General features: G+C 49.7%; 9 protein-coding genes across 9 annotated transcripts; 4 read left to right on the forward strand and 5 right to left on the reverse strand.

The window, feature by feature from the left end:
- Nucleotides 1–861: 861 nt before the first annotated feature.
- Nucleotides 862–1,956, reverse strand: BKA55DRAFT_600403 (cytochrome P450; the record flags this gene model as incomplete). The annotated part of the gene is made up of 4 exons (XM_046196518.1): nt 862–1,217; nt 1,251–1,621; nt 1,729–1,793; nt 1,954–1,956. The coding sequence occupies 4 exons, from the start codon at nt 1,954–1,956 to the stop codon at nt 862–864; spliced, it is 795 nt and encodes a 264-aa protein (XP_046040846.1).
- A 1,360-nt stretch (nt 1,957–3,316) lies between these two features.
- BKA55DRAFT_547301 (uncharacterized protein) lies at nt 3,317–4,127 on the forward strand (the record flags this gene model as incomplete). Its single annotated transcript, XM_046191008.1, has 2 exons — nt 3,317–3,405; nt 3,494–4,127. The coding sequence occupies 2 exons, from the start codon at nt 3,317–3,319 to the stop codon at nt 4,125–4,127; spliced, it is 723 nt and encodes a 240-aa protein (XP_046040847.1).
- An 872-nt stretch (nt 4,128–4,999) lies between these two features.
- On the forward strand, nt 5,000–5,889 carry BKA55DRAFT_291464 (uncharacterized protein). The gene is made up of 2 exons (XM_046185541.1): nt 5,000–5,408; nt 5,460–5,889. Exons 1-2 carry the CDS (start codon nt 5,039–5,041, stop codon nt 5,831–5,833), a joined length of 744 nt encoding a protein of 247 aa, XP_046040848.1. The 5' UTR covers nt 5,000–5,038; the 3' UTR covers nt 5,834–5,889.
- Nucleotides 5,890–6,757: 868 nt separating this feature from the next.
- On the reverse strand, nt 6,758–8,092 carry BKA55DRAFT_657942 (Alpha/Beta hydrolase protein; the record flags this gene model as incomplete). The annotated part of the gene is made up of 2 exons (XM_046197499.1): nt 7,924–8,092; nt 6,758–7,863 (listed from the first exon to the last, which is right to left on the reverse strand). Exons 1-2 carry the CDS (start codon nt 8,006–8,008, stop codon nt 6,758–6,760), a joined length of 1,191 nt encoding a protein of 396 aa, XP_046040849.1. The 5' UTR covers nt 8,009–8,092.
- Nucleotides 8,093–8,900: 808 nt separating this feature from the next.
- On the reverse strand, nt 8,901–10,715 carry BKA55DRAFT_530976 (uncharacterized protein; the record flags this gene model as incomplete). The annotated part of the gene is made up of 2 exons (XM_046189184.1): nt 8,901–10,073; nt 10,128–10,715. The coding sequence occupies 2 exons, from the start codon at nt 10,713–10,715 to the stop codon at nt 8,901–8,903; spliced, it is 1,761 nt and encodes a 586-aa protein (XP_046040850.1).
- A 1,525-nt stretch (nt 10,716–12,240) lies between these two features.
- BKA55DRAFT_587349 (uncharacterized protein) lies at nt 12,241–14,054 on the reverse strand. Its single transcript, XM_046194646.1, has 5 exons — nt 13,719–14,054; nt 13,513–13,654; nt 13,209–13,456; nt 12,878–13,152; nt 12,241–12,825 (listed from the first exon to the last, which is right to left on the reverse strand). The coding sequence occupies exons 1-5, from the start codon at nt 13,897–13,899 to the stop codon at nt 12,454–12,456; spliced, it is 1,218 nt and encodes a 405-aa protein (XP_046040851.1). The 5' UTR covers nt 13,900–14,054; the 3' UTR covers nt 12,241–12,453.
- A 448-nt stretch (nt 14,055–14,502) lies between these two features.
- Nucleotides 14,503–17,243, forward strand: BKA55DRAFT_587350 (uncharacterized protein). Its single transcript, XM_046194647.1, has 6 exons — nt 14,503–15,002; nt 15,058–15,071; nt 15,136–15,282; nt 15,341–15,515; nt 15,611–16,821; nt 16,879–17,243. Exons 1-6 carry the CDS (start codon nt 14,878–14,880, stop codon nt 17,187–17,189), a joined length of 1,983 nt encoding a protein of 660 aa, XP_046040852.1. The 5' UTR covers nt 14,503–14,877; the 3' UTR covers nt 17,190–17,243.
- A 148-nt stretch (nt 17,244–17,391) lies between these two features.
- On the reverse strand, nt 17,392–18,786 carry BKA55DRAFT_744740 (uncharacterized protein; the record flags this gene model as incomplete). The annotated part of the gene is made up of 2 exons (XM_046201608.1): nt 18,698–18,786; nt 17,392–18,642 (listed from the first exon to the last, which is right to left on the reverse strand). Exons 1-2 carry the CDS (start codon nt 18,713–18,715, stop codon nt 17,392–17,394), a joined length of 1,269 nt encoding a protein of 422 aa, XP_046040853.1. The 5' UTR covers nt 18,716–18,786.
- Nucleotides 18,787–19,404: 618 nt separating this feature from the next.
- On the forward strand, nt 19,405–21,724 carry BKA55DRAFT_530968 (Alpha/Beta hydrolase protein; the record flags this gene model as incomplete). Its single annotated transcript, XM_046189183.1, has 3 exons — nt 19,405–19,698; nt 19,789–20,500; nt 20,577–21,724. The coding sequence occupies 3 exons, from the start codon at nt 19,405–19,407 to the stop codon at nt 21,722–21,724; spliced, it is 2,154 nt and encodes a 717-aa protein (XP_046040854.1).
- Between the last annotated feature and the right edge of the window lie 312 nt (nt 21,725–22,036).

A 22,036-nucleotide genomic window follows, 5' to 3' on the forward strand; every position in this document is an offset into this window, starting at 1 on the left:
TGGTGGCATGAAGTCGCGTTTGTGCCCTTAACGCATTCAAGCAATATCAAATGGGAATGTGTGTACAGTAGGATGATTGAGTGGTAGAGTGATCCAGCGTGCCACATAAGATTTTATCGTTTCTGAGTTTCTGACTTTTAATTACTTATTCTTATTACTCCGTTATGTCGCTCTTGGCCACTTATTGTTGAAACAGATGGTAAAATGTGAAAAGCTGCGTGAGGCTAATGTTAATCATTTCTAACCCTTTTCAACCGATCAACGTCCCCTCTTCCCAAGCCTTTTATATTGTTAGACCATATTTTGAGCCTATGAACTTGCAAGAGAGAATTAGCAAGTTGATTACCCTAGAGCTGAGTGGGGTTCCTATACGAAAGAGTCTGATTGGATAATGTCCTGTTTTGGCATGGTTAGATGGTTTTCTGACGGTTTCCGCGGAGGCTTTAGTCCGGCCAGCATGCATCCTCTAAGCTCGAAGTAGTAAAAAGCGGATGAGCTGCATACAATAAATGCTGTAATTGGTCAGAGCAAAGAACAATGAAATAATCCAAGCTGGACAGCGCGCAGGGGCGATCGTAGAGATGGCAATACAATCCATTCATGCATGTGGAGTCTCGCGATACAGTCTCAGGCCATCGATCCCGCCTCAGTATATCGTGTTCTTATTAGAACTAACTACTAATAGATTTCTAGCAATTGGCGACAGAAAATTGACTTAGCACATCGACGTGGTGAACCTTCATCTCATCGCTACGTGAGTTTCGCGCAGGCGGGTCGGACCCCAGACAATCGTCTTTGACTTTTGCTCCGTCTAACAAGCTGTTTAGTTTTAGATTCACGCGATACATAGGCAAAAGTTTTCTATGTCTCAGATAACTTGCAAATCTCGACCGGAACAGGCCTGTCAAAACTATGGAGACCAAATGGCAGTTCCCGGTGACCGGGCTCTATCTTCCTGGCCTCATCAGGATCGATAAGCCTCAGGTCATAACTTTGCAACACCATGGCGACCGAGGCGAAGATGACCTGCTTAGCCAACGTCTCGCCCGGACAGCGGAATGCTCCTCCTCTAAAAGGGAAGAAATGCCCCCGCAAGCCAGCAACGGAGGATCTGGAGCGCGCATCTTCCGCCCCCATATGCGTTGTTGGCCTTTGTGGAGATTCTCGTGCGGGTTGAACGCGCTTCTTTTTCGCGGGGCCGCTGATACTGGAGCTGCCTGGATAATCCAGAAACCTCTCAGCCTAGAAACCTTCCAGAGGATGCTGAGGCTTGCCACTGGGCAGGTCCTGACCCGTGTTCCAGCATGACTCGTCTAGTCCCGCAAGCCAGCCGGTGAACATGACGGGTACACCCGCCTTGATCTTCCAGCCTCCAGCGAGACACAACTGGTCGTCAAGGGACGTGCGACCAACAGTACTTGCAACACGTAGCCGAAGTGTTTCGTAGTAGATAGAGTTGAGGAGGGGATCCTTCATCAGCACTTTGATATCTGGTTGCTCTCCAACCTCTGTGGATTGAAAGGCAAAGCTGATCTGGTGGCGAACCCGACGGAGCAGACTTGCATCAAGTAGGATGTGCACGATCATCCACAAAGCTGCGGGAACGGTGTTTGCCATAGCACTGTATTTGGTAAGCAACGATCTCTCGGTCGCTTCTCGCTTATGCATCCCTCATGGCGGAAGAGTAGAGCAGAGATTGAGCGAGGGAGGGAGTGGACATGGACGTACACGAAAAAGTATCCCAGCATCACCACAGCTACTCCGTTGTTGCTGAGCCCGAGAGCCTCGTGGCGCTGAATCATCTTGCGGACGTATTGGGTGCCCCAAATAGGCTCGTACTCGACATCGCAAAACTCGTCATTATCCCAGTTGTAATTTTCGCTACACCAGGTGCGCCAACGATCGAAGCTTTTGTGCATCTCGTCACGCGCCTGGTAGCTTGACGGCACCAACCATCGCGGCAGACCTTTGGAGATGTTCGGGAATGCTTTGTAGAAGTTCCAAAAGTCCTGGCAGAAAGTTGGACAAATTCTGAGGAGATGCTCTCCATACAAGGCTTCTACATTAGCTCTGAGGATGAGATTTGATAGGAAGCTGAAGAGATCAGGAATACGGCCCCAATCGTGTGCGACCTCCGATGCTGCGGATAGCTCTGACGCCAAATTCTTCTTGAATCTCTCCATCACAAACACTAGATTTCTCCCTTGAAGATAATGAGCAAAGTCTTGTCTCTGGTGCTCCATGATGCGCCGGGAGACATCTGGATGATCCGTGTAGAATCCTACACTGGCCTCGTAGGCCGAAATGCGGTCATGGTTGAAGATGTGAATATCACGGCCGGATAAGCCGAAGAAAATGGTCAGAGCATCGAATAAACTGGGCGTCGGCACCAGACTACTACTCCGTCTGAACAGTCCTTCGATCTGTTTTCCAGGCATCGCCAAGTATATCTCCCGGCCGATGAGTGGGATATACGCTGGAGCTCCCTGCAATTCGTGACTGCGGCGCAGTTCAGTTAGTGATGCGGTGATGCAACGACCGTCAAAGCCGGCAAGCAACGGTGGATCCCGTAATACGAAGTTGGATAGGACTGCAGAAGGGGGTCTTCAACATACATGGGGCGTCTCAAGAAACTCTCCGGCTGCAGAGTGAGAGAGAGTAGATGGCCTAGCCCTTGAAGTCCCCACGAAGGCTGGGGAGGGGCTTTCGTCGAGCCATCGTTATGGGAATGCGATCTGGATTGAAGTCGAGTGTATATTGTACCTATTAAAAGAAGGAGAATAGGCAAAAGAAGAAAAGCCATATAGGTCACGGCGTGATCTAGGCTAGGAGGTACATGCTTTATTAGCGAACCAAGGTAGCTCTCCATAACCGTATTGCAATGGAAGTGGCGGCACCAAAGACAACCGCTCCGACACCTGACCGAGTCCCGCCTGGCAGGTAAAGTCCCAGCGTCTGGATAGGGCCGAGAGTCGCAATGAAGAATACTGCAGGATTGCGACCGAACGCTTTTCTGTCTGTGGGTACCAGGTGTTCAGATATGGTGACTCAAAGGCCTATTACCAATATCTCGGATGGATCGCGGTTGAACAAGAGGTCTGGGACTTTACAAAAGATTAGGAGACGCAGGCTTATTTAGCACGCGTTCAGATTATCACTAGTCGTTGGGTGCCAGGTCGAAAGAGGAAGAGGGTACTAGTCAAGAATCGAGATGAAAGTTGAGGAAAAACAGCGGCCGCCATACCAGCAGCCACGAGCGGCCATTTCGGCGATATTCATTGGCCTAACAATTGTATTTTAGAATCCATAATCGGTCATGTTGCTGTGGGTGCCGCCGCCGCTGCCCAGCGTTCTGAGTCTTGGCAGAACGGGGAGAAGCACGGGAGAACCGGCCAATACTGGCTGGTAAGGCAGACTTCACATATCTTGGCTATGCGAACTATCCGATTATTCAGCTAGCTGTCACTGTGGAATACTATACTGCACAATACAGTATCACTCGCATATTGTTTGTAGTTTCCAGTAATCTACTCCACCTCACCTCTGCATCATCTGCTACAACGAAGAACGAGGTCTCCTCGAAGGTACCAGGATCAAACCCAGCGATATCACAAGTTACCATCCCTGATATCCTCTTAGCCCTATACCTACTTACCCATCTACTTACCGCTTCAGGTCAGTCGCATCTGTTTCCGTCCGCTATGATCGAACTGTTGTTGGAGTCGCCTTTGCCTTGTTTCCTCGCTTCAAGCACAGCGTACGCGCTCATCACGTCCCATCAGTTACAGTGCCAATTAGTACCTATCTTCGTCGCCTCGTGGACCTTTGCATTATTCGCGCATCTCGTGGTCTGGCAGAGCTGGATCTTCCCACGCTACGTGTCAGAGCTTCGCCATATTCCTACGGTCCCTGGATTCCCTCTCTGGGGCCAGTTTTTCGACATCATCACACAGGAATGCGGGGCTCCACAACAACTCTGGCATCATCGGTATGGCCCTGTCGTTCGTTATTTCTTCCCCTTTGGGTCGGAGAGGCTGTCGATTGCTGAAAGGGGCGCGTGGCGTTCGACTGCCCTAAAACTTACGTCGGAAACTGCGCTAAACCATCACAAGCGCACTCTTGGATAAGCAGAACCCTCTGGCGAGGCTTGTTACCCGGTCGAAGTAGCGAGCACGACTACCGATCCAGCGCGTTAGCTTTGGCTTTTTCAGTACAATCCATCAAAACTTTAGTCCCTATAATTTGGACAATATCATTATGTCTCGGTGAATGTAGGGAGGAAACGAACGCAAGTCGACCCAGCGCCGCAACAGGCAGTCGTTTTATTGGTTGAGGCGAGCTACCCTGGAAGCCGGGCTTGAATTTGAGGACTATTGGATTAAAAACTCTACGATTAAAGCCTGCGACGCTGATGATGGTCATGGGGTGTAAGTAGCCTTCTACAGAAAGCTCCTGGAATAATAATATGCTGAATTGGAAATGAATCGCCCATATGTGCGGCATGGATAGCCAGAAACCCACTGAAAAATATAATGGCGGTTCTATGGCACAATCAAATTCTACTTGCGGTTGAGGACGTGGTCAACAATTTGCAAGGCAAATATACTAGCAATAACGGAAAGGACTCATGCTAAGATGAATAACATGAGTTTGGAAGACCTAATGTACGCTTGTATTCCATGCTGAGAGATTCTACTGTAGACTTAGTACTTAGCTTTGAGTCAGCTGACATGATAGTTTCAGTATGCGATTTGAATTGATTGAATTGATTGGATTGATTGATATGTCTGTTTTTTGATCAGATCTGGACAGCAGCGCTGAGATGATTCTGATCTAATTACCATGTTGCGGCTAGCAGCATCTCAAGCTGATATAAGTGGTTGGAAAAGGTGGGGTAAACCATAGCATATGACTTGGTGTCTTCCGTAATGTCAATTATGTAAGCTTTCCCCACAAAATAAAATCAGGCAGCCCCTTGGCGGATAAGTGATCTTGAATCCTTCATACTGCCCATCTTCAAAGTTCAGCCAAGATAAATATGGGGTCTCCTGCACCTCATCACCGACACCAGTCATCACTAGAGGGAACCATTGACTTTTCTCCACGACCAAGTCCTTTCTTCAGCCCAGATGAGCTTGATAAAGCCGCTGGTATTCTCCGACGCCTTGTCGAGCACTTCGAGCCCTTGTCAACTGAAAAGCCATATAACCGACCGAGGCTGGTTCGTCTAACTTACGAGCATGCTCGATCGGATCAATCTAAGTTCAACTTCCTGCACGCATTCCTTGGGACAGTGAATATCACGATAGATGAAGTTTTCGATCTCAATGATGAAACGAAGAAAAATAAGATTCTTTCAGCCTTGAATACCTTTGCGGATTTCCTAGTCGACAACTTCTTCCTTCCACGTAAGCCACCTTTTTCGCTAGCATTCGGCTTAAACACTCATCAAATTCTAGTTAAGGCTGCTGGAAACAAAACGCCTCAGCCATCACCAGCAGCAAACTCCCGAATCACGAGCACGCGTCCTGTTGTTGGGTCTGTGGAACGAGTGGCGTCACTTAGGCGTGATTGCTTAGTTCGTGACCGATATCGCCGCATAATATCTCGCGATTTTGATATGAAAGAAGCTGAGCGCCGTATTGAAGAGAGCGGATATGACCATGCTTCAGATGATCAAGGACAATTACTGAAAGAACAAGAGCCCGGATCATTTGCGGAATTGGAAGTCGCGCATATACTCCCTCACTCATTGATGACTTCGACGGGAAACCCTGAGTTGGTAGGTGAATTTCCGATTCTGCAGCGCAAGCTAAAATTAGTCCAAGAATGAATCCAAGCGAACGGCATTGGCAATACTTGATATGTTTGATCATGATATCGTGCGTCTTATCGAAGGCCCAGATATCGATCGTCCTCGGAATGCTCTCACTTTGAGAATTGATCTACACCGGCAGTTTGGCAACTTCAAAGTTTTCTTCGAGCCTACGAATCAGCCTAATAGCTATCGGATCGATTCGACTCTCCGCCACCCATTCAGGAACCGAAGTTTCCCAGTCAGTCGTACTCTCTTTCTCACGCCCGAGCGAACCATCGATCCCCCGTCTACTCGGCTTCTTGCTGTTCATAATTCTATTTGCCAGATTTTACATTTAAGTGCAGCTGGAAATTACATTGACAACATTCTTCGCGACCTAGACGATGGAACTGTAAAATCCGATGGCTCTACTAATCTAGCCAGTCTGCTTTGTCTGAAATTAGATTGTTGGTCGGAAAGCGCTGTGGTTGAATAATCGAAGATCTCTAATAATAAAAATTTGGAAATGAAGACTATAAACAAATGTATAGAACGCACTTCGAAACCGTATTATATGCCTATGCTGTATGAGGCAGTTCTGTTTTGTGCGAAGTTGGGAAAATTTGTTAGTTTATCATTTTCACAGACTGCAGAAGTGGGTAAGTGCCATGACGACGGCGCGATTCATCATTAATCCGGGACTTTTCTGAGCTTGACCGCTCCGTTTCTTTTGATCGCAAGCATTAATCCAATGAATTAAGTCTATTTACAATGATTGTAAGTGCATATTTATATAAACGTATCTATAAATAATCTGATCTTTGGTAAAAGTGTAAAAGATTCCTGCAATTGAAAGCTATTCGTAAGGTGATGAGCAAGGGGTTATAAGAGTTTTATGACTTCCAAGTAACCTACAGGTCGTTTTAAAAGCCTAGTATTTATAAGCTACCTTTCTAAGACTTATATTAATATGCTTAAGAAATATAATATAGCAGTCATTGTCCCGCCTTTGTAATAGTTTTGAGATGCATCAAATAACGGCTGGATATGTACCTCGTGTAACCCGATTGCGAGCACTGCTCTTGCGTCTTGAATTGCAGATTTCAAATCTGTTCCTTTGGCAGTAGGGTCCATAACAACGGTTTGGCCAGCAACGTGCTCCGCCATAAAGCTTTTGCAGCTGTCGAATAAAAGCTCTGCATCACCAGCAGTAACAAGTAGCCTGTTAACGACGCCTGACTGTCCAACTGCCTTTGACCATAGGGACTTAGCGTCATGAGCTTCCATCGGGTTAGCCCATAAATGATTTTTGTCCGGATTGAAGAGGTTGGCGTAGTGCTGAAGCAATTTGGCATGGAGGAAGTCATAGCGTTTGTTGACCCTGGCCTCATACCTATCCTCGCTCATGCGTAACCACGGGGATATAAGTATGGCAGCGCGAAAGCTTGTCCCTTGCAAGTCTATTGGAGGCAGTCCGGGAGCCGGACTTTGTAGATGTAGAATCACACTGGCTATCAAATGCCCACCGGCGCTGTCACCTACAAGAACAATATCCGAAGGAGCGCAGCCCTTATCGATCAAATATCTCAGCCCTTCCACGGCTTGTACAAATTGACCGGGATACTGAGTTGCAGGCGTAAGAGAGTATTCTAAAATAGCAATTTTAGCAGCTTTGCAGGAACTGGCCATGCGGCTCACGAATGGTATCGCAACCCCGCTTCTCAAGGGAGACTGGTAGCCGCCACCATGTGCATAGAAGATAGTCGGACCACTCGGATTTGCATCTCGCAGAGTGATAATATGCAATGCTGGTGAGGGAATCTCGGTTCCTGTTGAAAGCGACACATGGACTCGCTGATGCTTTATACCCTTTGCTGCACAGTAGGCTTCAACTTGCAGCCCAGTCGACTCTCGCCGTGAAATAAAATAGCTTTGCTGACGGAAATTCAGTGTCGTAGTTACACTATTCAGAAGAGTCGATTGCAACTTCTGGCGCCAGTGTAGCGAGTACAGCGAATGCCATGGCCATGAACATCGAATGAGTAGTGAAAGTGTGGACGAGCCAACTGCAATATTGTTACATCCCATTAGTTTGGCAATAACAGCAACACCTTGAGAGAACTTACGAATCAGCGGAATCTGCCAAAGAAGTGAAAAATAGTCCCGGTTACGCATGCTGAGAGTGCTATCGGCTAGTGCAGGAGTCTTCATGGTAGTTGGCGCAGCCTTGGGCTGGTTAGTTACCGCAAGAGAAGCTGTTGAACTGATCTTTATATATAGGCACGTGAGCGAATGAAGCTGGAGGGAGAAAGCAGAGAAGCAAGAGCAGTTGACCCAATGAAACGAAAAAGGCTGGCCCTTTTCATGGCAGCACGAGCCGAGGTTTGTGTGGCCCAACGCAGTGGCGTCGCAGGGGTCTTCTCGGAATGCTGGCGGTGGTGGTATCGAGCAAGTAACAGTTTCAAGCCTATTCAGGCGGCTCTCGGGTCTTGGGATATCACCCTATCAGAGCTTACAGCCTACTTAGTATCGAAATGCGAAACCGCCTAATATGTATCGGGGTTCTGCCGGATGTTCCTCCGGGAGTTTTTCCGGATGTTCCCCCGGATGTTCCTCCAGGGGTTCCATCTTTTGCGCCTGCATCTCCCGCTACTGATTGGTAAGGGTCACCAGGTACGCATGTGGAAAACAGAGACACATGTGCGCACTGACTAGCGCCGCGCTATTTACGTGCGCCCTGATTCTCCAAGCATTATTCAATCCAATTGAATCCATCGTCTCGGGGCTGGAGCCGAGTGTGCATCCCCAGCAAAACCAGGCGCAATTTCTCGTGTCTCTACGGCCAGGTCTTTAGTACGAGACGGAGATCGCACGGCGACGAATATAAACTGACTTCTCTTGCATCTAATAGGGACATGGCACAGGCTCTAAGTTTGTGAAGTGATATATTGAAATGCTACCACTAGCCACCTAGGCATCAGTGGTAGGAAAGAAAACATCTGATCAAGAAAAGTTTGTCTGTGTGAATGGAAGAGTCAACATGGGCGGCTCAGACTTTCAAGGATACGCGTCACAAGTCTAGTCTGCCCTTCCTTTCCCCGCCTTAGACTTCCCACCTAGCCATGTACCATGCAATATCCTGGACTGCCCAATTGATTGTGCCCCGGCCTCGTTTGCTCGCACGGATATCCTTCTTTACCTCGATACACGCATGCTCAGTGGAACGGAGCAGTGCGTCTGGTCCAGAGCTGTAAACCCACGCTGTCCCTTCAGGCAGTTGATCCATGGGCTGAAGAGCTTGCTGGAGCGACTGAAATGCATTCAATCTTCCCTGTTCGGAGCTGATGTGTGCAGTCACAGTCATGTTCGGTAGAGTCTGTGACATATCTTGTAGCTCTCTCCATTCCCGGACCATCGCCATCTCCTGATGTCGCACTGTCCAAAGAAGGGTGAATTTGGAGGCATCATGTCGCGCTTCTAACCACCACCGGGCGAGACTGCAGGCGCCGGTTATTCCAGTTCCCCCTATGATGCATATGAGGTGAGAAGCAGAGCTGAAACCCGAATCGTTGACAGGGTACGGTCCTTCTAGCCGGACGTCCAGGCGCAGGCTACTCAAGGGGCTTGGGACCATAGAGGCCAGGACCCACGTCCATTCCTTGTCCAGTGTTTTCTGCTTCTTGCCCTTGGTGCGTTGTAGGAGGAAAACTGGACCGCTTACGGATGAGCTTGGTATAGCAGCGGTAAAAGCGTGGTTTTGGAGTTTGCTAACGCTGGGGAAGTTGAGATAGTAATAGCAGAGCGGCTGGGTAGAGGAAACTCGTTTTTCCGTTGACAGTTCTGTCGTTTTGGATGCTGGGAGAGAGATCCTGACCCAATCGTTGTCTGCGTTTTCGAGAGTGGCGAGGACCGTCCTGGAAAGCCCATTGGTTTCGCCAAAGAAAAACCGTCGGGCCAAGTCGATGAACCACAATAAAAGGCCTGGAATGAGAAGATACAAGTCGGTGCTTGCGTGTATGCAGGATCCCGCAAAAATGGCAGTGCCGAGGAAGACGTGGCTGTAGTAGAAGAGGTTGTAGTGGCGTCTGCGGATCCAGGGGATGGAGGTCAGGACAATCAGGAATATTGGAAGAAGCGCCCCAATCCCAGTGTAGGTGGTCATAGTAAACCACCTACTGCGTTGCTTGCTCTCTGTGAGCGTCATGGCCGGGTTGCCAGTAGCAAAAGCCTCTTCTTTCGCCTTGTCTCCCTCACTGCTGCCGTCTGCGGCGTACACCTTGTTTTGATTAGCGTCTACTTCCAAACCCTGTGCCTCTCTGTCAACACTTACAATATATGAGACTCCGTGTGCTGTCGCGCCGATTGCGAAGAGGTACGAGATCATCTTGTGGGCAAAGAGCAAAGAACTCTGATGAAGGGAAAAGGCGTGGCCAACGAGGCTGTTTCTGGACACTGGTATAATCAAAAGGCCGAGTAGAATATCGGCGTAGTGACCGGTCACGCCTGTGATTGTCAGAAGCAGCTTGGCTGACGACCAGTTCAGAGGGTCTGCCCTTAGACCCCAGAACTCATCATGGGCCGGCAGCCAGAGAGCAGTCGGGGCGCCCACAACAGCCAAGATCCAGACAAAAAACAAGAGACCGCCAAGAGTGATTCGCTTGCCTAATAGCGGCAGTTGATGGAAGAGGTGGAAGCCACTGAGGGATCGGACAGTTTGGTTATACTGGCGAAGAACAAAGAAGAAGGCAGTCAGTACGAGGAATCCATAGTATGTGATGAGATGCACTCGTGTTTCAAAAGGGAAGTATTCCTCGGAACAAAGTGTTGCGTAGCAAGGGAAAAAGGTAAGGACAATTGAGGCAGCAGCCGAGCTACTTAGAATGATTGATAGAGTGGCGATCTCTACCAAACGAGACATTCCTAGTGAAAGACGCAACATAACGTTCGTTGTGTTTGAAGTATGCGAGTGGTTGGGTTGGGAAGAGGTTGGCCAGTAAACACCTGACCTGGTCTAGAGTATATACAACGGACTTCATGACGAATGAAGAAGACCTAGATTATATATGTGGGATGAAATTCCCCCGAGACTGAATACTGCTTGCGTCATCTGAGCTTGTTGGTGGGTTTCCCATTGAGGCTGTGAAAAGGGGCGTTTAAGAACCTGGCACTTTTAAAAATAAGCATATCGTTGGGAACTTCCTAAACAGTAATAGGAGAGAGGCTGTAAATCCATCTGACCGTTAAATAACCTTTAACCTTAATTTCTAACTAGGCTTTCCGTTATTTATTTTAAAGGCTACATAGAGACTCCGTACCGCTCAGTGGCTCAGGACATTAATGTCAAAGTCCGTCGGACCGTTTAGGTCCACTACCTCATCTTCGGGGAAACCCTCAGGTGTCCCTATTCCGACAGGGCCAGCTGTGTACGATCTTACAGCATTTTATGCTAGCGTATTCACTAATTATTGTATTAATTGATCAGAAAACTAAGTTGTGGCCAGGTATATGTGAGATACCGAGGTGCCTCGGGTATCCCTTCCCTGATCAAGCGGGGCTGCTCTGCTGATCGTTGGGTCCGTACAGTATAGAAAGAAATTTTAGTCACATCAAGGATATCAAGGATGACGAATATACTTCGAGCTCGGTGTCGTAGACATCGCCAAGGACGTCTTCGCCTGACCAAAGCACCTCCAGGTACGCATGCATGCGGCCTCGGGGGTGGAGCTGCTACCCAGTCTTTACTACGGCAGCAATGGAGTGTTGATGGCGGTGGCCACGAGCATAGATTGCTGCCTAGATGTGAGCGCTTGAATGTGTGACGCGGCAGAGATGGGCCAACAAGTAATGAGAGATCTCACCTGTGTGAAGAGACATGATGGAGTTGCAGCCAACAAGCCAATGATATTGGGCGATGGAAAATGGGGAGTTGCTCCGGCCAAAGCACTGGAGGAATGTTGAGTTGTCCCGGGTTCATCGGAGGAACTTCAATTAGTCGGAGGCAGTGCCTCTCACATTGGGGCTCTTGGCGTTGAGCCTCGGTCTAGCATATGCTTCCCCACGTCGACATACATCCCCTGCTTGACCATTAATCTCAATGCTGAGAGACTCATATTCTAAAGGCGAGCTGTAATTCAGTCGTCATGTCCGGGCCCACAGGAGATTCGCGGTCGTCACGGGCTATAGGCGAAACAATGCCGGAACACATTATGCAGCCACAGTAGCCGACTTGGACGTAAATAGGGCACAGAAACTATTCCATGTCAATATTTTCGCCGTTATGCGGCTATGCCAGGTACTCTTGCCTATGTTGCGATAATCATCATCTGGTCGCATTGTGCAGATTAGGAACGTGGCTCGCGATAAACCCGTTACTTGGCAATGCATATACAATGCCTCGAGGGCGGCATTAAACCAGTACACAAAGACACTAAGACGTGTGGGTAGAAAGAGATTGCGATTTCGCTATTGTAATTATATCTATCGTGGAACCAGTGTGTGGTGTTATCCCTTGGTCAATTGCACATGGTGCAGGAGAATAGCACTACCCTGAATATGTGCTGCTCTGACTTGGCGAATGTCTTGCAAATTCCAATCGGCCGGGCCATATCTCCCGTGTCTCAAAATTACCATCAATTCGCTCAAACAGATATCACCACTCACAGTCGCTGTAACGCCGAAGCCCAATACTTCACCTCCGCCCCAGCCCTGGCAGATCGAATCTTGGTACCAATCCAACCTGGCGACGGCGCAGTCTCTATGTCAAACTTGACCTGGGTTGGCTTTTCTGAAAGCGCCTTGTTGGGCAAATCGGGATATTTGATAGCTGGGCGCCCAATACCGACCACGCTGCAGGCTCCGCTCTCAAGCGCTGCGTGGATTGCTGCTTGTGAACGAAAGCCACCAGTGAGAATCAGGATCAAGTCTGGAAACTTGGAACTGATGTCGCGACTTGCCTGTAGGAAGAAGGCATCTTGAGTGGCGCGCCCGGGTGTTTCCGTCGGCGAGATAGACTGGCTTGCGAAAAACATCTGCGATTACATGAAATGAGCTCTGGTCACACATAACAAAGGGCAGCCCTACCTTTGGGTCCTCAAAGTCGCCTCCACTGAGATTGATGTAGTCAATCTTCTCCCCCCTGATCAGATCTATCTGGCGGATCATATCGCTGTACTCTGTAGTATCCCTGACGGCTGCAGTGTTAATCTTGACTCCGACGCAGAACGTAGCGGGTACTTGATCACGGATTGCCCTGATGATTCGTAGAACAATTTCAGCGCGTTTTTCAGGCGAGCCTCCAAATTGATCCTGGCGCTTATTTGAAGATGAAGATAGGAATTGTGAAAGAAGGAACCCATCTGAGATTTGAGAAGATCAGTTGCGGGTTGCAGGGGAACAATTACGTGCTACTCACGCCCTGCATGGACTTCCACGCCCTGAAAGCCTGCACGAAATGCGATATTTGCTGCAGAAACAAAGCCAGCAATAACGTTGTCAATGTCGTCTTGAGTCATGGCACGTGGTGTACCAAAAACTACTGCAGATGCACAGCGAGCAATAAGGTTGTCGCCCAAGTTCAGCGGGATGGCGCTTGGGGCGATGTTCTTGGCGAAGAAGCTTTTCTTCCCGGCTCCGAGGGGTGATTGTCGTCCAGGGTGGCTCCTATGCGAGTTTATGAGCATCAACATCAAGCAAATCCAACGAAGCTGGAGTCTTACAACTGGACAATCATGTGGCAATTGTGTCCTTGAGCCGCCTGCGCCCAGGCAGACCACTTCTCCAAAGTCACAGCCATGTTGGTCTTAGAAAGCGCGACGTCACCGACCGTGCCGAGATATGCATCGTCAACACTTATGTTTCCTATCGGTCAAACGTTGAGTAAGAGATCCAGGACTTTGCTTTCGTTGTCGGGAGTCGCTCGTACCAGTGATCAGAGCCGCCCAACCGCCCTCTGCCCATGTCCGATACATCCTGAGATGGCTTGGCCCTGGCAAGTTGTCGATCGCCACTTTCTCGGAAATAGCTGATTTTACGAGCCTATTCTTGAGAACGAGGCCGCATGGAAGGCGCAATTGGGCCCCGGTGGGTGGTCCAGATGAAGCCATGATGTGGTTTCAGGTGTATTGATGGTATTAGGCTTGCAAGCTCGACGGAGTAAGGGATGGAAGATGTGAAGCACCGAGAGAAAGAAGGGTAAAGGGAGACATGATTCTATTTATGCGGCGAGTATCCTTTAGACGTTGCCTGAGCTATCACCAGGTAATGCGCAACAGCACCCTAACGAATTGTGTCGACCGAGATAAACCGCCGGAGGAACTTCCACCCCGGCCGCTGTGCAGACCCGACCCCAGCCTCAGCTCAGTGGCATTTGGTACAGTAGGGCAGTCTCATTCTGCGGTCATCTCCATCTGGGCCACCGAGCCTCGGCGATCGACCCCGCTATCTTGAGAACTAGTCTGGAAGTGCTAACCCGTTGAGGCGTGGTGAGATTGGTGCTCATAAATATCGTCGTGGGGTTTGGTTCACTCCCTGAACTCGAGATCAACTGTATATATTAAGATATCTACTAAATTATTTATAATAATATATAATATATAATATATAAATACTACTAGTAGATAGAGGAAATATTAATAATGACAATTGTATATATATATTTAAAAAGAAAGGACTTTATTTTATTTTATAAAATAAAATAAAAGCTATCTCATTAAAGTACTCAAGATCGGGGTTTTATTTCCCCCCGACAACTCCGTCCTGATGGTCGATTCATGCACAGCTCGATGACGTATCTGGATTTGCTTTTCATAGGGGGGGTGCATTCCTCGGCCCCTGAATTATTTGCTTGCTCTACCAACATTGTCCTCGTGCTGTGCAGAATCTCTTGTTTCTGACATACCCACTCGCTGTCCCAGTCTGGCTGTCGACCTCTTTGTTCCCAGCCCAACGAGATACTCGGACCAATCCTCCTCGCCCAGAGACTCCACCCGAGAGGACAGAGCTGTCAGTTTCAAATTCGAAGCCTCCACCCGATCGCGAACCTGCTGCATTCTCATTCTCATTCTCATTCTCAGCACCTTGCAATGTCTGCGGTCAAACCGGCGTTTTATAAAACTCCGCCAAACGCCGACGGAGTTCGATGGGCCCCAAGCGCCCCCCACTCCAGTAAACCAGCCCAATCAAATCGCGTCTGTGATCGATGTATTCAGTAAGTTCTAGCTTGTTTTAACTGGTTGTCTGAAACAAGTCTGACTTTGATGTAGGAAAAAGGTCAAGTGTAAGTATCTGAACCCGCCGGAGCCTACTCATGCCTTTGCTAACCGCGGCTGGTGAACCGCAAGGCGACTTGGTATACCCTAGCTGCTCAAGCTGTAGAGATGCTAGGGAGGGTTGTATCTATTCGCGAGTGCGTAAGAGGCCAGGGCCTAGCAAAGGCTCACGCAGGGGTACAAAGAGGCCTCGAGAGGGGGATCAGTCCCCTGAAAATGGTGAGTCGACAATTTGATTGGTGGACGACAAGTCTTGGTTTCTCAACTCTCGATACAGATTGCACAACAGGCCAATCCGTCAGCCACACAATTTCGTCTTTACCGCCGGTGGTTGATATACCGTCTAGCTGCTCTCGGCAGATCATGCCTATCACGTCGCAGCTTACACTCGACGACATAGAAACTCTGACCCTGTACTGCTCGCTTCTTCTCCCGACCCAAGCCTTTGAATTGTGAGTTTTTTCTTTCTTTCTTTTTTTTTTTCTTTTTTCGCTTTTTCTTTTTAGAGAGGCAGGGTTATAGGCATAGTATACTTACATCAAATCAGAGGCCAGCGGTTTGGCTGGACCATAAACACCGTCTTTCCACTGTTTCGGCAAGGAGCGCTCTTGGAACAGCTGCAAGACGGCACCATATGCGGTGCTCTACCGCCCGTCATATATGCGCTATCGGCGAAAGGCACCGAGACAGACTTTCTGTCCGCCAACGTGGACGTGCATGCGGCGCTGGTAAGCTTGGCCGAGTCAGCCAAGATCGAAGCCGAGAGCGTCACGGAGCCGCTCGCCCTCAACCAATGGCGCATGGCGTGTTTACTTGCGTGGTACTGCTTCCACCAGACGCCTGGAAACAGTGAAGCGATCCGCATCACCGTGCTGACCCAGAAGGCATATCAGTGCGGGCTGCACCAGATCGACAGTGTCGAGAACCAGGCGTCGTTCGGCTGGGACAAGATGAGCGATGCATTGCTGGAAGATTGGCGCCATGTTTGGTGGACTGTTTATACCCTGGACTGCTGCGCCAGCTTTTCGACGGCAACACCACATCAGATCGAGACGGAGAGCATAAGAACAGCCCTCGTACAGAATAAGCCGCAACTCGATATTAACCGCAGCACCCCATCGGAGAAGCTCTTCCTACCGCCAGACCGGGCCGATTTGTGGAAACTTGCCCAGGACATCTCGAATTCAGGCGGCGATAACGCTGCTAGCCTCCATCTGGTCATCAGCATCTTGCTGAAAGAAGTCGTTACCACGTACCGCCGGCGTTGCCAAAACCCGTCTCCTTCTTCAGAACAAAGCATGTCGGCACTGGAAGACTATTTGAGTGCCGTACAGCTGGCTCTGCCGTCTAACTATATGCGGCAGACGCGCGACATACTCCGCGGAGAGACAGATAACAACTGCCACTGGCGGCTGCTGACCTTGCTAAAGATTCATAGCGCGCGTCTGCTTATGCGCCTTCCTTGCCGTTCTCGTTCTCTCGATACGCCTGACTGGGATATTCGATGGGAAGAAAACCTCGAGATTTGCTACCGCATGGTCGAGGTCATCCAGCAGTGGCACGTGCCGGATCCTCCAGCCATCGACCCGGCCATGTGCTTCATGTGTCTCTCATTGCTGATGCTGTTGCATCTGCATAGCCTGTCGAGCGCTGAGTCTAATCCGCGACTGCATGAACCTGTCGCGAGGCGGAAAAACATCGTCAGGCTGTTCCTGCATAACTATGCAACGCACTGGACTCTGCCTCGATTTCTTTTAGGTATGAGCACATTTCTGGGCAAAGCAGACGTCGACTTGCTGACCATATAATTGATAGACTGTTACGATGCGTTGATCCGCAAACTCATCGGGCCACTACAACCGAAAGATATAGAACGAATCTTGGATCATTTCAACGGTCCACTGCACCAAAAGTGGCTGAGTTTTCTTTCTCTATTGCCTCCGAGATATGCCAGCACTCGCTCCAGCAAATTGAGTGATCCAAATGGCCCCCAGTCTCCCATGGTTGCAGGTACGGGTGAGGCATGCTCACAAACTTATGGAACTGATTTTGGGTGCAATTTCGACTTGGGGAACGTTTTTGAGTTTGGGAATGCGTTTGATTTCGAACATGGTTTTGAATTCTAGGACAACTTCACTCAATCACCTTCGCTCCACAATGAATTGTAGCATAGTTGTGACAAGGCTAGGCTTAAAGAATAGCTGTTTAGGACAACATTTGGAGTCTTCAAAAGTTCGCCATGTCACAATTGTGGCACAACAGTGACATAATTGCACAAACGACAATGGTACATTCTTCTATATGCGGCTACAACTGACAAACTCCCAATCATATCGGCTCAGCCATGATATCGTAGACGGTATCCTTTTGGTTCATACCAACCCCCCACTTCTGCAGGCCCACCATCTTGTACAGCGAGAACAAGCCCCAAAAGGTAAATTCCTTGACTTTGAGCGCGATGGGCCCAGTGTCCTTTCGAATCTCTCCATTGGAAGCCGACGCGTTTGCGATGGCCTCGACTCGAGGCCGGCGGATGGCTTGATACTTCTCAAACACTTCTGCTAGGGGTCGGCTGGGCTGTTCCAGCAGCCGCGAAAGCAGGAATACGTCCTCCAGGGCCATAGAAGTTCCCTGGCCAGCGTGAGGTTGCATCGCGTGGGCTGCGTCACCCAAGATCAGACAGCGCTTGGTGAACCACTGGACTTTCGAGGGCATTTTGTACAGCGGGTAGAACTTGATAGTGTCTGTCTTTTGCACCATTTCCCGCAGCTGGTCCGACCAGTGGCCGGTTGCGTCAGCAAACACACTTTCCAGGTTTTCCTTGAAGCCTTCGACCTCCTGCTTGTTGTAGGTCTCCCACCCTTCCCTGCTGTCGCCGCCTGGGAGAGGGACTTGTCGAGAGTAGAACCAATACAGATGACTTCCGGACGCGGTACAAGGCATGACGCCGAACAGACCTTGCTTGGTCAGAGTGGCGTGCAGAGCTGGGGCCAGCTCGCGGTTTACCTCTGAGAGTTCAGATACTGGCAAGATGGTGAACATGTTGGCGATGCCGGTGTACTCTGGGGCAGCCTCCGGGCTGACGTGCAACCTGCGAACAGCTGAGTGAATGCCATCACAGCCCAGAAGCAAGTCAGCTGTGTCGGTGGTTCCGTCGGCAAAGGTGACGGTAGCTTGACTCTCGGTTTCGACGATATTAGTCACGGATTTGCCAAAGATGACGGGGACATTCTGTTTCGCTGTTTCTTCAAGCAGCACGTCAATCAGGTCTCTTCTTAACACACGCATGAAGCCGAAGCCGACTTGGCCGCGACTCCATCCCGCAAGATCGAGATCCGCGAGGATTGCGCCCTGGCGAGAATGAACGATGAGCTGCGAAGCAGAAGACGCAAGAGAGACGAGCTTGTCATAGAGGCCCAGACGGTCAAAAAGGCGAAGACCATTGGACGGTATGTTGACGGCACCGCCCAAGGTGGTTGGTTCTGATCGAATCTCATATACCACTGTGTCAATGTCATTGTGCGTCTTCAAACGGATCGCTGCAGCTAGACCGGCTGGTCCTCCACCGATGATGATAGCCTATTAAATGCCGCGTAAGAATTTGTACGGAGTGGAGGAGAATCATACACTTTACCCTTTTGATTGGCGCCATCACTGCTCTGCCGTATGCGTGCTTTGTAGCTAGTGGTATATCGACTCGGGTACGGAAGAAAGATCGTATCCTCGGACAGGTGAATCAGAATGAAGATTATAATAGTCTATAGAGCAGTGGGCTTTGACCCTCCAATATCCGTTGACGCTACCAAGTCATGCTGGAACATTTCCGTTTTGGGAAATGCGCTAGCAAGCATTAACGGGGCCATCCTCCAATATCCGGGGTTGCAGTGGCCACGGGATAATCTCTTTAAGCCACGGGGCAAAAAGCCCGACTTATTTACGCCGTGGCTTGAAGAAATTACCCCGTGGCCCGACTCGTAGCCCAATGTTTGTTGAAGCTACCAACTGCCGGAACATTTCCGTTCGGGGAAATGTGCTAGTTCGGCAGTGGCTGGTTTCCATTTCGAAGACTGCCGTCGGGGCTTTCGTTCGGACGGCCGACTACAATGGCTCTCTCATCAATGAAAAGGAAATTCATGCGATACATCACTCCAAATTCGTCATTATGGACCTTATGTGAAAGGAGTTGACAGACTATCGCTCCATGGGGTAATGTCCCCGGAAAGTTGGCATTGCTCGGACTACATTGACCAGCGGGGATACTGACTTCCTGATATATATAGACACATAGAGCTTTAGTTCCACCCGAAAGCCACTATCAGCAAAGGTTGTAATCAATTAACTATGGCAAACACTGGAATCTTCATCGACGTCGCGGGACTCACCTTCCAGAGTGGCTCCACAACAAGCGTCACCTCTGCCGAGTTTCACTACTCCTACGAGTCTGGAGCGGAAATCGTCTTCTCTATCGGCAGCCTGATCCTCGGTAAAAGCACCGGCAAGGTTGTCACCACGGCTTTGGACTTGGTACCTGCCGATACGGCTGCGTTTCATCCTAGTCTGGTTAACCGAGCCAGATTGCTTTTCAGCCTGAGCTCGGGCCAGGGATTCGAGAAGCCCATCATCATAGATCAGACGGTGAGAAGACACCCTTAACTATACCGATCCTGTTCCTGAACCCCGGTTTCTTATCTATTCATAACTGGGCATCTAATTTCTTCGAAATAGGTGGAAGCCGTCGTTAGTAAATACGCATCTGAGATTGACCTCGATTCTGAACGGCTTTCGGACCTGGACGAGCCCCTCAGTAAGATCTGCTCCGAGCTCAACTTGCGACCTAAGTCTGTCCCGCATACACGGAACCATTTGCGTCGTCTCTATGCGGGCTTCAAAGTCCTCCGTGATCTTGTGATCCCTACGCCTGATGAAGGCTCGGTCTTAGCCGACGTCTATCTGCCTCTGCAGCCTAACAAGAAGTTCCCAGTTCTCCTTGGCTGCACGCTCTATGGCCGACGCGTACCATGGGGTGGACCAGATATCAACGATCAGGATGATATTCTGCGATTCGAGCGCGCAGAAGACGAGTGGCACTCAACTGCAGCTGGGAACGAACTCAACCTCTTCGATCTAGGTCCATGGTCACAGTTCTTCACCACACAACGGGGCTTTGAGAATATTGCCACCTTTAACACCTTCAGCTACGTCCCATACGGCTATGCAATGGTCAGGATCGACCCCAGGGGCGTCTCGCAGACCCCGGGTAAGCGATGGGTCCCTGGACAACTCGCTGGCGACTTTTATGCCGCTGTTGAATGGTGCGCCGAGCAACCCTGGAGCAATGGAACTTCCGCTCTCGTAGGAAGTTCATACGGAGCAAACACGCAATGGGCGACAGCTGAATTACAACCCAAGGGTTTGAAGTGCATTGTACCATATGGCAGTGAGTATCTTTTTTCCCCTGCACCCTGTCAGTTAAAGTATCACAAAAGGCTAGTTAGGCTGATGTCTTCCTGCAGCCGACATTGACTCATACCGTGAGGCTGCCTACATCGGTGGCATTCCTTCTACTCGCTATCTCCAAAACTGGTTCGCCCGAGTTCGTGGTGTATCACCAAAATGGGATGATCAGATGGACGTCGAGCAGATGATGAAAAGCAATCCAACATACAATGCAATGTGGGCTATGCTAGACTCTAAGCCCGATAGATCTGTCAACATTCCCTGCTTCGTAGCTGCGTCGCAGATCTTCATGATCCACGGGCGTGGTGCGTACGAGGCATGGATGGTTCGCCAGCCTGATAACACGCATCTTCAACTGGTCGACTCCAACTACTACTCGTGGGGGAGCCGAGAGGCGTCTGTCAAGATCATCCAGTTCCTCAATCACCACTTGAAGTCGAAAGAATGTGCTGCCCCAGAACCAGTTGGAATCCAGATGAGGTTAGGCAACCAAGATTGGTACTGGAGAAAGGAACAGAACTGGCCTGTCCCAGGAACACAGTATAGGAAGTGGCATCTCACCACAGCCAAAGAACTGAGTGAAACGCCACCAGTGAATACGACAGAGACTCGATTAGAATACCCGTCACGATGTCCTCAACAGGGGAAATCGGGTGTCAGCTTCCACTCGGCTCCGTTTCAAGAAGACGTCGAGTTTGCTGGTCACTTCGTTGCTGTGCTGAGCGTTTGCTCAACGGCCCCTGACGCAGATGTCGCCGTACTTCTCTGGGCCGTCGACGAGTCAGGCCAAGTCGTCGCTTATGGTGCCAGCAGCTCGGCGCCAGAGCCCCTGGCCAAGGGTTTCCTTCGTGTCAGTCACCGAAAGACGGACCCTGTAAAGTCTCTGCCATGGCGGCCGTGGCACACGCACACTGCCGAAGATCTGGCGCCACTTCAAGGCATCGACGACGTGGTCCAGGTGGATGTGGAGATCCTACCTACCGCGGCGCGGATCCGGAAAGGCTGGACACTGCGCGTGGATATTTGTCCATCGGAAGAGCAACCAGATATTCCTGGTTATGAAGGGCCCCAGATGCGGCTTTGGTATGGTGAGACGTGCGAGGGGGAGGCCACTGACGCCATTCATGTGGGAGGAAGCAGGGTTAACTATATCCAGTGTCCTGTTGTGCCTAAGATGGAGGGTTTTAGCAAGTGTATGATTTGACAGCGTTTTATGTCTTATCACCGCAGTTGAGCTATACGTTGTTCGGTTCACCTGACAGCAATATACTATCTCCCCTTCAAAACTTTTCAAACTTGATGGATCTATTCTCGTTATCAGCCACAGTTTCGAACTTCAGAGACCGTGTCTCGAGGTTTAGAGGTGAAAAACATTTCTGGTTTTAAACTAATCTTTGCAGGATACCTATAGTCAGACCCATCGTCAGTTACCGGCTAGACAAAGTGAATGTCATATCTATACTCAATAGGACACTAGACCTGCAATTTCATCACTCAAATTTGGCATCTACATGTA

Source organism: Fusarium redolens, assembly GCF_020744475.1.
Source record: "Fusarium redolens strain MPI-CAGE-AT-0023 chromosome Unknown BKA55scaffold_41, whole genome shotgun sequence".
NCBI lineage: Eukaryota > Fungi > Ascomycota > Sordariomycetes > Hypocreales > Nectriaceae > Fusarium > Fusarium redolens.